The sequence below is a fragment of the Larimichthys crocea genome, chromosome XI (assembly GCF_000972845.2).
Source record: "Larimichthys crocea isolate SSNF chromosome XI, L_crocea_2.0, whole genome shotgun sequence".
In the NCBI taxonomy this organism is placed as follows: Eukaryota; Metazoa; Chordata; class Actinopteri; family Sciaenidae; genus Larimichthys; species Larimichthys crocea.
Window position 1 is genome coordinate 7505899 of NC_040021.1, and position 13434 is coordinate 7519332.

General features: G+C 39.2%; 1 protein-coding gene across 3 annotated transcripts; it reads left to right on the forward strand.

The window, feature by feature from the left end:
- The first annotated feature begins 148 nt into the window (after nt 1–148).
- Nucleotides 149–13274, forward strand: capn3b (calpain 3b). 3 transcript variants are annotated; one of them, XM_027284023.1, is made up of 23 exons: nt 149–701; nt 3828–3897; nt 4552–4670; nt 4998–5131; nt 5619–5787; nt 6545–6628; nt 6734–6825; nt 7050–7127; nt 7648–7808; nt 7916–8085; nt 8179–8190; nt 9030–9238; nt 9401–9437; nt 9859–9882; nt 10111–10197; nt 11075–11152; nt 11248–11305; nt 11391–11455; nt 11761–11829; nt 11919–11997; nt 12280–12396; nt 12554–12612; nt 12807–13274. In XM_027284023.1, the coding sequence occupies exons 1-23, from the start codon at nt 384–386 to the stop codon at nt 12831–12833; spliced, it is 2316 nt and encodes a 771-aa protein (XP_027139824.1). In that variant the 5' UTR covers nt 149–383; the 3' UTR covers nt 12834–13274. The 3 variants fall into 3 exon arrangements, with proteins under 3 accessions (XP_027139824.1, XP_027139825.1, XP_027139827.1); XM_027284024.1 differs by lacking the exon at nt 9859–9882; XM_027284026.1 differs by lacking the exons at nt 149–701; nt 3828–3897; nt 4552–4670; ... (8 more) ...; nt 9030–9238; nt 9859–9882 and having other exon boundaries at nt 9410–9437; nt 10130–10197.
- Nucleotides 13275–13434: the final 160 nt, after the last annotated feature.

A 13434-nucleotide genomic window follows, 5' to 3' on the forward strand; every position in this document is an offset into this window, starting at 1 on the left:
TCTTCAGTTAGATGCACAGATTTTTGGAGAGTCCTGCCTAAGCTGAAAACCTTTTGACTGGGTCAGGGACTCTCTTTGAGAAGCCTCCCCACCCTCTCCTTTAAACAGGTCTATATTTAGGTCCAGTCAGCAGCAGGGGACACAACAGTAAGTAAGAGCACGCTGGTGTGAGAGACACAGTTGGTGACTGCCCACCAGCAGTGACTGTATTTCCAGCAAATAAAGGAACTTAAAGTATCGCAGTCAGGGAGGACACAGGAAGTTTTTTTGGGGCTATTTTGCAAGTTTGAGCTCTGATTCTGCAAGTAAGGAGTTTTTTTTGTTGCATTTTATCAACTGACTTTGAAATAGGAACACCAGAGGCTGAGGCATTCATTGATAACATGGAGGACGGGGAATATAAAGGTAAAGAGCCTCTTGTTGAAGATACAAAGGTGAAGATACTTTTTGAAACTGAAGCATCATCTGGGCCCGATGAGAAAGCCGATTACCCCAATTTAGGGAGTAACTCGATCTACTCTGCGATTCTAAGCAGAAATGAGGCTGTTAAGGATGCCAGGCGTCTTAAGACTTTTTTGGAACTGCGAGACAAATACGTGAAGAAGAATGTGGTGTTTGAAGACCCTCTGTTTCCTGCAAATGACTCCTCGCTCTTCTACAGTCACAAACCTTCCATGAAGTTTGAGTGGAAGCGTCCCTCGGTGAGTGCCAGTCTCTTGTTATCATATTCTTTTAGGCCAGGTCACACTTAACGCAAAAGTGGCTCTTCTATAAAATCCCTGGCTATCTCACCACTTCTACCACTACACATGGAAGGAGTGTCATGTTGATATGGCTGCTGGTTTGTGGATGCATAGCTCTGGGCTGTCACCTTCTACAGTCACAGACAGCTGACTCTCACACAGGATGACACCCTCCACCAGTGCTGGGAAACATAGTGACAACTCAGGGTTTGGCTGCAAGGTTGCAAGAGTCTTCCAACTCTGCTTCTGACATCAAATTGTTCTGCCTTGTAGCCTTGGTAGAAGGTCTTTTGGCAGAGGACTTTTAGCTTTGTCTGGCTTAAAGAGACACTTGTCCTCTACTCAAAGTACTTGCCAACATACTGACAAATACTAACAAATGCAGACACGACAAATGACACAAACCCTTCGGCAAGACCAAAAACTATTGAGTTGGCAACAGCCAAACATCAACAAGGTCAACAACACAACACAACACAAGCCAGCAAATATTTTTAAGCCTTTTTTAAACTCTCCCCAGCAACTAAAAGTCAGTCCCAGATTTACTCTAATTTGGTGGCATCTTGCTTAGTCATTCTTTTTTGCTTCATAGCTTCCACCGCTGAGCCCGGTTACATTCCAGGACACCAATCCCTATAAGCATTTTCTTGTCCCCCGGGTCTGAAAACCTCCTTGTCCCAGTGGTCCAAAAGGCCTGTGGTACAAACACCCCCTGGTGCTTTAAGATCACAGTCCGGGCAGCCCGGCAGCTACAGTTGGCAGTTTATTCTTCTACTTATATAGGTATTAATTAGGTCTAAATGATTATGTTTTTATTCTTATCAACAAAACAAACAAACAAACAGAAAAAGACAAACTGAACATATTTCTGCTTTGTAGTTAACAAAATCTGTGTAACATCAATCAGAAATTTTATTGTTGCTTAATGGATGATGACAACAGCAGCTGATATTAGTGATACATGAATCCCATACAGGGGTCATCTGGGGACCACACTCTAAATTGGGACCATGACGCTGTAATTTTATAGCTTTAGTTATGGTCAGTCATGTGATTACTGCTGTAAATCGCCTGAAATATAACTTGTGTATGATGTATGATATCTTTATTCTATGGTTAGCTTTTTGTTTTTAACCTCTGATTTGTAATTTGTAAATTGTACATCTTGTATTTTTTCAGCAGTTTGAACATGTCGTGCATGTTTTTGCTTTATAATTTTCAATTTCATAAGTTACAAAACATTTTAAAGGTCCAGTGTGTGGCAGAAATTGATCTCAAAACTATATTTTCATTAGTGTATATTCATCTGAAAATAAGAATTACTATGTTTTTGTTTACTTTAGAATGAGCCTTTTATATGTACAGACGTCCTTTTCTACAGAGTAGCCCAGAACAGACAAATTAAACACTTCTCTGTAGTTTCTCTTGTAGGAGAGGATGAAGCAAGGTGGTTGAAATCAGCAACTACACTGCCATTAAATCCTACACACTGGACGTTTTTAAAGAATAAAGGCTCCCAACCTTTTTGGGTTGTGACCCCTCTTCACATATTCACATTTCTTTGTCAAATTTTAACTTGTAAGCCCTAAATATATGTGAAAAAAAAGTTTTCATTCTTATTCCACATGTAACCACCATTTATCTTATAACCATTTGCAGGATCTAACTCTACAGGTTAGTAACCATATTTATAGAAAATCATGTAATCTTTCAACATGAAAGCTCTTTTACAACAAGAAGCAATATGTTCTCTAAAGCAGTGTTCCACAGAAGGAGCATAAACATATTCTTTAATACTTTCCAGAAGTAAAAAGTGGGAAGAATAAACTTTAAAATCCCTTTTAATACATGAATATGTGACATAAATAGGTGATAATGTGGTCAGACAGACAAAGTCAATCAGCCATTACAGAGATTTACTTATGAGGTGAGAGCCTCTTATGGATTCAGCACAATATTATCACTTACTCAGAGGACTAAAGGGTCGTGACCAGCAGACCACCGACAGCTGCTTCCTCATAAATATGCAGCAAATGCAGAGAGGGGGTTTCATGGTCCCAGCAGGTCAGCAGCTAAGCCAAAGAACTTTCTCCAACACAATTTTAGTTTCAGGGGTCAAGTCCTCATACCATCAATCATGTCAGGATCCAGATTTTAGGTTGTTTTGGGGTTCAAATGTTGATTAATATCATATGTTTATTTGAGAAATATAAATATTTAAAATAAAGAAGAAAAATGTCACAAGTTGTCTCACCTCAAAAAGGTGTACAAGACGTTTGCCTAAATAAAACAAAAATTTGGAGAAATATTTAAAAATATCTAAAATTGTCAAAAATTATCAGGAGTTCAAACAGCATAATGAGTCCAACTTTTGACCTATTTTAGTACATTATTGAGGTTTAGTAGCCAACAAGGAGTGACCTCAGTGGCTGTGAAGTGAAGCCGATGCGGAAGTGCCAAAAACTGCAGTTCCTCTAACGTCCACTTGAGGCTGGCTACAGAACGAGTCGATTTCCATAAGCCCCCATGTTAAAATGTCCAACTTCTTATGTTTTTTTTGTTTTTTTTTAATTTCAAGCTTTATTTTGATAGAGACAGGTGAAGAGTGACAGGAGTGTGGGGAGAGAGAGATGGGGAATGACATGAGCCACAGGTCGGATTCGAAACCCTGGGCTTTCGCAGGTGCTCTAGCAACTGAGCAAAACACAGCCCCCCAACTTCATACGTTTACAGCCTGGTACAAAAAACAGTTTTGGTCTCTATAGCTAATTTCCCTGTCTGCTGATGATCCAGGCAAAACAGACAGGACAAACCAGCAGCCAGAGCCACAGATTTTTGGCTCTTCAGAAATCTATAGATGACGTCAATACAATTAGATGTCAATGTCAGTTGTTTATACTGTCAGTGGTACCCAGCCCTAGTAAAGACATGACAGGCAGTTGATCAAACATTGCTTCAGATTTTTGACCAAAGAGCAGCAGTACCTGATAAGTCTTTTGACACAAAATGATGTGAACTCTGGCACTGCATTTTGCAACATATTCAGAAAAAATACCCTCTAACTCCCTCATTTCTCTGTGATAGGAAATTTGTGAAAATCCCCAATTCATCATCGATGGAGCCAACAGGACAGACATCTGTCAAGGAGAATTGGGTAATTTTTAAATCATTTCTGCTTTCGAACAAGTGAATAAAAGCAGATTACGTACAAGATGCTCCCTGGAAATGTGGAACCAACTGACAGGATATGATTTTGTGTTTTCCATGATTCTCTGGATTTCTATATCAAACTTTTATGGTTCATAGAGAGACTGTTTTTGACAAAAAAATACCATTTGTTTGCCTACTAAAGACTGCATGTTCAAAAATATGATAGAAAAGTTGGTTACTGACAATGTAAAATGTAGAAAGAAAACAACAAATTCACCTGGGTTTGGTGACTGGTGGAAGGTTTGTGTAAGTTAAAGTTTTTAACGGTGCAAAGATCACATGTATTCCAGATAAAGACGGCTCTTTATAGCTTTTGTACAAACAGAAACAGTCCTGTTGGGGGACATGGCAAGAAAATGAAATATCTATGACAACATAGAGTACAGCCAAGGTATGTGGGATGGAAACCAGATCGGGGACCAGGCTGAACAGCTGCAATGACAGACGAGAATTAGCCTTAATCTTACGAGACCACCTTACTCATATTGATGACTGACACCTGCAGCAATTTGGCTTTAATCTGAGACATCTGTGGTACTTTATGAAGCCGTATGCATGGCTCAAGTGGTTTCGTAGCTCATGAAACTGTCGTTGATAGGTGACTGCTGGTTGCTGGCTGCCATCGCCTGTCTGACAGTGAACGAGAAGCTGCTGTACAGAGTGGTTCCCTCGGATCAGAGCTTCACTGAGAACTACGCCGGCATCTTCCACTTCCAGGTTTTCAAGATGGATATTTTATATTTGGTGCATTGTGCAATAAACAACCAAACTTTCAGTTCAGAAAATAAATTCACGTTTTCATGTCAAATTCATGCTATAACATCTAAACTTCATGCAAACCATCAACAAAGAAATCAGGATTGATCGGGCATTCTCAATTTTTCAACAGAGAAATCAAACATCAACTGTTTAAATCATGCTTAACAAAGACCTTGCTTTATAAATATGAATCAACTAATAATCTAAAAGACGACACACTGATAAAGTCTTCTCCTGTCTCTCATCACATTTCTTGTTTCCTCCGTTTCATCTTCTGACACTCAGTTCTGGCGTTATGGGGAATGGATCGATGTCATTGTGGACGACCGCCTCCCCACCTTCAACAACCAGCTGGTTTTCACCAAATCTTTCAGAAAGAACGAGTTCTGGAGCGCACTTTTCGAAAAAGCTTATGCAAAGTAAGTACAGTCTATTAATGTCCACGGCATAGTGGAGTCTTGCAGCTCTCTGCATCGTCGCATTCATGATGTTAACTCAATCAGAGCTCAGATTTCCTGTCCATCCACTGGAAAGTTTAGTCATTTAGTCTGGTACTGAGGACAGTTCAGGTTTAATAAATGATTTCATCAATACTGGAGACAAGATTGAGAAACAGGAAACATTACTCTACTGATGTCAACCAAAATGATACCTTCATTCAAGAAAATCTGTCAAACAAGATGATTGATACCTGCAACTTCTGACCTCTCATCTCACTGCCATAAACTTTTAAATAATTTCAGGTGAAACAACCTTCAAGATCAAACAGCAGCTCAGTACAGTAGCTAGGCACACAACTTTTCTGTTCTCATGTTTCACAAATTGGCTGCAGACACTATGAAAAATCCAAGCCTCAGAGAACATACATGTCAGCGCGTTGACTAGAATGATTGACCTCTCTCTCAGGTTGCACGGGTCTTATGAGGCACTGAAAGGGGGTAACACTTTGGAAGCCATGGAGGATTTCACAGGAGGAGTAACTGAGTTCTTCGAGTTGTCTGAGGCGCCGAAAGATCTCTACAGCATCATGAGGAAGGCGCTGGAGAGAGGCTCGCTCATGGGATGCTCCATAGATGTGAGTGGTGATGAAAGTTGTAAAATAAAGTGCACAGAAAAAAGACTGCGTGAACAGAAGTGAAAACACTACAGGGACTTAAGCTAATACAAAAACAAACATGGTCACGCAGCAACACAACCAACTGAAATATGAAAATCAAATTCAAACATAAGGAGGAGGTAGATTTTAGGAACCCTGTATAAAATATAAAAATAAACCATGTCATTAAACAGCTGATAGATTTCTTGTCAAAGCTCAAATCAGCCTATTTCAACAATTATCACACAACAGGAGGAGCTGAAATGATTTTTTTTGTCATCTCACATGCACATCTTTTTCACTTAAAGAAACATTGCATAGAAATTAGATTTAGCAAATTACATGGCCTGTATTTGTTATGATTACATTACTTATAATCAAAAACTAGCAAGTCAACACCTTTGCTAACAGCCAAACGTCAAGTGCAACAACACAGGATAAAGCAGCCAGCAGCTTTTTACTCAGTTACTCTATCTTTTGCTCTTCTTAGCTCCCTCCATCAACATCACCTTCATTTTTTCACTTCTGATATTATGTCCTAAAGACTACTGAACCTGGTTACAATACCTGTTTACCCCAGCTCCAGTTCTGGCACGACACAAAAAATATTTTAGAAAAGTTACTTAATGTTGCTTTAATTTAAAGAAAACTAAATTTAATACTACAAATTCAGAATAAACAAATGAATTAAAAGATTTATTGCCTCATTATCTGATGTGTGTTGTTCTCCTGTCAGGTTACTTCAGCCCATGAAATGGAGACTCGGACTAATCAGGGGCTGGTTAGGGGTCATGCTTACTCCATCATAGGCCTGGCAGAGGTATAGTAAAATGTTCACTTACTGTAAATACAAAGCTGTAAGAGTAAGTTTGTGAGAGAAGATCTTTTAAAGTGATGCTAACAAGTTATTTTTGTTTGTTTGTAGTGTGACGAGGTCGCAAAGAACACCAAAGTTCGCCTGATTCGCTTGCGTAATCCCTGGGGTCGGGTGCTGTGGAAGGGACCATGGAGTGCAAAGTAAGATTTGGAGAAACTTCCATTTAACTTAAAAATGTTTTTGTTTAAAAATATGTAATATTTGCAAATAATCAAGTTTATAAAAAGCTGCTTACAGTATAGAACTATGATGTTGGAGGTGTTCCTACTGTCGTAATATTGACCCAAGTCTGACTGATGATGTAGGCAAAGTCTTTCTTTATGTTGTTGTGAGTGTGTTTTAACATGATTTGGTCTTTCCATAGTTCAAAGGAATGGTCGACCGTGTCCATCGCAGACAGGGAAAGCTTAAAAAAACAGACTGTAGAGGAGAGTGAGTTCTGGTGAGTAAACCACTGCGACACGCTCTTCTTCATATCTTTCACTCAGCACTTTAGTCCAGAGTAAAAACATCTCACGACTCTTGAAAGTTGAAATTCATTTAGCCACTAGCAAGAGGTCAAAATTTCTATTTTATTGGGAATCCTCAAACCAGTTCACTACAACAAGTTTATTAAACTATGCACATAATTATGTATGCACACAAATCGTGTTTTTCCTGATAACAAAACATTAATTAAACATTTCCACAGCTTTGTAGTTGCTTCCCACAAAATTTAACAAAGCATTATGCTTTAGACTCAAGTACTGCCTATTCTGATAAAAAATAACGCACAATGTTAAGGTTTCATTGATTCAACTTCAACCTTATTGCCAAAGTTGTATGAGTTTTACTGTTATGGTAATTCAGTTTATTCCAAATTTGCCTCGAGGTGTTTTACAATCTGTACCACGTCATTCCTTAGAAGCTTGATTCAGATAAGTTCTTCTCCTACACACTTCCTCTTTCATGTTCCCCTCCAGGATGTCTTTTAATGATTTCATGAGGAACTTCACAAAATTGGAGATGTGTAACCTAACCCCTGACACACTGGAGTGCGAAGAAAGAAACAGCTGGACGGTATCGGTGAATGAGGGTCGCTGGGTGAGAGGCAGCTCTGCTGGCGGCTGCAGGAACTTCCCAGGTAGGACTTCGAGTTTTTTTATTAGCAGCTTTTTAGTCCTGTAAAAAACAATATTTATCTTTAATCAGGCCGGTTTCATATGGATATTTCCTCTTTGTGTTTTATAGAAACATTCTGGACCAACCCTCAGTACCGGCTACAGCTGTATGAGGAGGATGATGACCCAGAGAACGGGGAGGTTGTCTGCACTGTAGTCGTGGCTCTGATGCAGAAAGGTCGACGGATGCAGCGTCATCAAGGGGCCAGATTCCTCACCATCGGATTTTCCATCTACGAGGTGTTCATCACATGACCCTAAATCACTCTTATTTCCTGACATACATTCAATGGAGTCGAATGTCGTGCTTAACTTCTTCTTCTGTCTGCGCAGGTGCCGAAGGAGGTATGCCCATCTTGGAGAAGGACGTTATTTTGATGAATTCAACACTTTCACAGCATTGACCCATATCTCCAGAGAGTCGTGTTTGTGTGTGTTTTAGCAGTGCATGTGGTAGCAGCAAACCTCTGTGTACACTTTACAACACAAGCCACCATACCTTCAACAAAGGACATGATTATATTGATTGCTGAATTTTCTATCAGCTACGTTTCCTATTCTACTGGTTCAACAAATTGAACAAATCGTCATATTTAACAAACATTTTCTTGTGGATTTTTATGGGCGTGATAAAGGACTCAAACGCTGTTCTGACAGAGGTTGATTCATTAATTGAGTAACTTTTCAGAGCAGACCAGATGTACCGTAGCGGAAACACAGTATCTCTATCATGTTCAATTCTTACATTCCTAAATGTAGGCGTAGAAGTACAGAAGGAAGAGTTTCACATTTTTAAGTAAAATTTGTGTTTCATTTTCTTGATGATAGAAAGAAGAAAAAATCCAGCATCCAGTTATTGTAGAAACTTGGAAACAGCTAGCCGGTCTAATTGTTTCTTTAATGGGTGGAATCATTTCCTGGAGTATCCACCAGATGCCTGACACCCTCATAGTGATGACAAGAAATTATTGCTCTTGGACTTGGCCAAGAAATAGTCCAGCACCTAACCCCCATTAAACCACAGTGTTGATAAGTGAACTTTAGAGGTGCTGGTGAGCCAGGCTAGCTGTTTCCAGTCTTTGTCCTAAGCTAAGTTAATCAAGACTTTTCAGTATTAACTATTTTCCTTATTTGAGGAGGGAGCTCATTCCCATCCCATCAACTTGATTTCTTTCCATTCACAGATGCGTGGACAGAATCAACATCTGCAGAAGGATTTCTTCCTGTACACAGCCTCCAAAGCGAAATGCAAGACCTACATTAACCTGCGGGAGGTAACAGAGCGATTCCGTCTGCCTCCGGGAGAGTACGTCATCATTCCCACGACCTTTGAACCCCATCAGGAGGGGGAGTTCACTCTCAGGGTCTTCTCTGAGAAGCAGAACACGTCTGAGTAAGGATCACCGAGGGGTCACTGGCCATATTTAGTGGAGCGGCTGATGTTATTTTTGGAGATTGTTGACAGTAGAAATGCAGAATATAGCAAAGCCTTTAAATGAAGTCCATCAGTGAATGGCATAAATCATTGATAGGCATTAAATGTTTCTCTTTACAGGGAAGCAGAGGACACAATCGGCTCCGACCAAATGCAGGTTTGCGACATGACTGAAGAAGTGGGGTCAAAACATATTTTTATAATTCTGACTGATATTACAGTGGTGAAGTGAGGAGTTTTGTCTTTTTGCCTCTGTCTTTATGTCATTATGTACATGCCCAGCTCCAGTTCTGGCATGATATCGGCTACCTACTTACTCCAACAAGAGTAACCTCTCTCCACATTTTCACACTGCAGTATCAGTTTGAATTTGATATATTGTGAATCCCAATTGTGTAACATATATATATTTCATCGACCTTGTTGTTGTCTTAAATTGTCTTAAAATATCTCTGTCTTGTCTTGATTCATACTGTATGTTCACTCGTTGTTTTCGTTAACTAACAGTCATGAAAAGTGTTTTCCTCCTTTTCATCTCATTTCATCCTTCTGTCCTTCCTTGTCTTATTGGCCATCAGCAAGACAAGAAAAAGAAAGATAAGGTAATGCATGCAGGTGGCAATAGCTAGTTTGGTTTTAAACTCTGCTTTCTACCCCACTGCTTCTCTCCGTCATATGTTGGCTATATGGCTGTTATAGCTTGTCCCATCATCTTATATATAGATTATAACCAGTGGAATAACTGTGAATTAACTATTTCTTTTCTGTTCTGTTTGTCTCTTATAAATCTTCTCTCCTCATACCAACCACTGCCATTACCCACATGCCAGCCTATTGTATTTGTGTCAGACAGAGCACGAGCCAACAAAGAAATCGAGCATGATGGCATTCGGGGGGAAAAGAAGAAGAAACCAAAGGTAGTCTCCGTGTTGCAGGGGCACAGTGTGTCTAGACAGAGTCAAAACACCAACACTGCAGCCATGCAGCAGTAGCTCATAGTGACCTTTTGCCCTGGTGTAATTTCTGACTGCTCTAAAATGCTGTCTTGACCGGGTCAAATAACATCGCTGGGAATATAACAATTGAGTCTGAAGCCAGCAGATCTCAAGTTGCTCGGCTGCACCTGTTTTCTCGAAAGGCCTCAGTGTATACGGACTAAGCTGTGTCACTAATGTGCTGGTCTCCTCTGGTACTACAAGGAAATACATCCAGAGCTAATTAGTCTCTAAATTCAATGCTAAATAAAGAGCAGCAGGAACTGAAGATGTAAATAAATAGTTCTACTATTTTAAGATCCCTGATCACCAAATGAAGACTTGCTGGGGGTGCAGTATGAAAGTATAAAGTAAAGTCCCTCTGCAGCAGGATGAAAGTAATCTGAACACAGATGTATTTGGGCCATAGTTTCTATTTGAGTTTCACCAACTTATATAATCATGTACAAACATATTCACATTTTGTCTGTTGTAGATTTAACAGGGTTTAAGTTAGATGAGAGGGTGAGGCGAGTGGGTTGCAATGCTAATCCTACACACTGCAGTGCAGTGACAGATAGTGACAGCTTTGTCCAATGTGTTTCTTGGATTAAATAATCTATTTTAATGCACCAATGTCAGTTAATCCTTCCAAAAGGCACCGGTTAAGAATACATGTTTAGATTGATCTATAATATTATATAACAACTTATCATATTTATAGATTAATATATGCAAACAATGAAATGTTCTCTCTTTAAATGTTTTTACAGTTTATTTTTGATATCAGTAAATTAATCGTAACCTTTCTGTCCTTCAGAGAAAACTACTCGAACCTGAGGAGGAGACTGAGGAGGAAAAACAGTTCAGAGCCATTTTCAAACAGATTTCTGGTGACGTGAGTACACAGTGAGGAGAGCGGAGGACAGGTGTGGATGTCTCATTGTAATATTTGAGCTAATATGAGAACTATATGTTCCTCCCTCCCATCAGGACATGCAGATCTGTGCCAATGAACTCAAGACGATCATGAAGAATGTACTCTCCAAACGTGAGCACACTGGAAAGATTAAAATCATCATTATGATGTGTCATGTGCAGATAGATCATTCATACCAAGCTCTCTTTTTCCACAGATAATGAAATAAAGTCAGAGGGTTTCAGCCTTGAGACGTGCCGGAGTATGATCGCCTTGATGGATGTATCCCTTCAGTTGGTTCATAAATACTCTATTCTAGCAAAGTTAAAGGGGAGACAGAGAGAAGTGTATATGCAGGGTTCCCCTTATTGTAAAGTTTTAATGGACTGCTGTGCTATTGTGCAGCGGTAAGTTTAGATTTGACACATTTATTTATTGTTGGTGAACACGTAGTGACACATTGAAAATCTTCTCAATCCAATAGTTGGAAACGAAAATAAAAAAGAACGAAACAATCAGATGCTTTCTCAGAATTAGTTTCACTAGCAAAGCTGTTGTTTTTTCATAACTGACCCGACGTTTCTCAGACCGACGGAACAGGAAAGCTGAACCTACAGGAGTTCAAACACTTGTGGAAAAAGATCAAGGCGTGGCAGGTAGGTTTATTTCAGCCACCTAAAACTTCTGCTTGTGTATAACACGCTCATGTTTTTATCTGATGGTCAGTTTTCTCGCGTGTTTACAGGTGATCTTCAAACAATACGATAAGAACAAATCCTGCTCCATCAGTAGCTTTGAGATGAGGAACGCTGTTAATGATGCAGGTGAGCAGCATGAAAGAAAAAACCTAAATAAAAGACTATAAGTGACAGATATCACCACTATGCTGAGAGACTTAAAAGAAAGACTCAGGTTTTGGTCTGTAGTTTCTGAATGAAGGATGTTTATACAGATACAGTATCATTCACTGATCAGCAGTTCACAATAGAATATAACAGTATAAAACAGCATTGTATAATAAGTTCTGAATTTTGTTCAGGAACCTGAAACCTGATATAAACTGTCGACCATGAACCTGATCTCTGTTTTGTTTCCTCCACTTGAAGGATTTCACCTCAACAACCAGTTATATAACATCATAGCGATGCGCTACGCAGACGAAAACCTCAACATCGACTTTGACAGTTACATCTGCTGTTTTGTGAGGCTAGAGGGCATGTTCAGTAAGTACAGTCTGCTGCTGTATGGCATCAAGAGAAAGAAAACATGTTACACAACTGAATAACCTATAGATGTAAAAGGTGCAGTTATCGGCATAGAGATTTACCTCTTGCTTTTTGTTAGAGTTGAATGAAGTCTGATCAGTTGTGTCTCTCGCAGGAGCTTTCAATGCGTTTGACAAAGACGGAGATGGAATAATCAAGCTCAATGTCCTGGAGGTAAGAAGTTCATTAGTATTTTTCACCTCACGACATTCTGTCTTACGCTAAGTAAGAATATAAACATACACACTACAGGACATAAACGTTTGTTCCATACATCTTAACACAAATGTATCCTAAAAGTAGTTTTCCGCTCAAACTGAAACCCTTTGTGCTCATATTTGTATTTATTTATTTGTCTTTCTTTCCAGTGGCTTCAGCTGACCATGTACTCTTAAGTCGCCTTCTTGATCATGGATGTAGCTGCGGACAGTTGGTGTTCACATTCATGACTCAACTCCTGGATAATATTTTTGCACAGATTTTGTTGACTCCGGCGTAATCTTGAAAGTCTTGAAGTCAAATTCAGAGATTTGATTATTTCTCCAGTTTTATGTGATATTTAGATTTCTGTCATCACTCAAGCTTCGATGGTTTAGATTTAATATCAGCTTTGTTTTAGCTTATTTTTAAGTGACTGACATCTCATCAGTAATAAAGCTGATTCCTGAAGCACCAACAGTTTTGTAGAGTGATGGACAGTGAAGCAAGATGGTGTACTGACATGAAGAGATGTTCTTAGAAATGTAGAGTTGCCAAAGTTCCTGTGTTGTAAACGATATGTGGTAACTGACGCAACACTCACGCTGTTAAAAAAAATAAATGTTTGAATATGAAAACTGAGTGAATACACATTTAGTTTGACACATCTTTAGAGAAATAGTGAATGTAAAACATATAGCAAATTATTTGTCTTTTTATTGCTGTACACATACAGTACAACATAACAAACACAATTAAGGCTTCAGCAACTTTCTGTTGCTCAAAAAGAGAGATTAG

Excerpts from the sequence above, each read along its gene's own strand:
- capn3b (XM_027284023.1), top strand. The coding sequence starts at position 384 with ATGGAGGACGGGGAATATAAAGGTAAAGAGCCTCTTGTTGAAGATACA. Across the intron at positions 11,830-11,918 it reads AAAAGATCAAGGCGTGGCAG|GTGATCTTCAAACAATACGA; the intron begins GTAGGTTTATTT and ends GCGTGTTTACAG. Across the intron at positions 12,613-12,806 it reads TCAAGCTCAATGTCCTGGAG|TGGCTTCAGCTGACCATGTA; the intron begins GTAAGAAGTTCA and ends CTTTCTTTCCAG.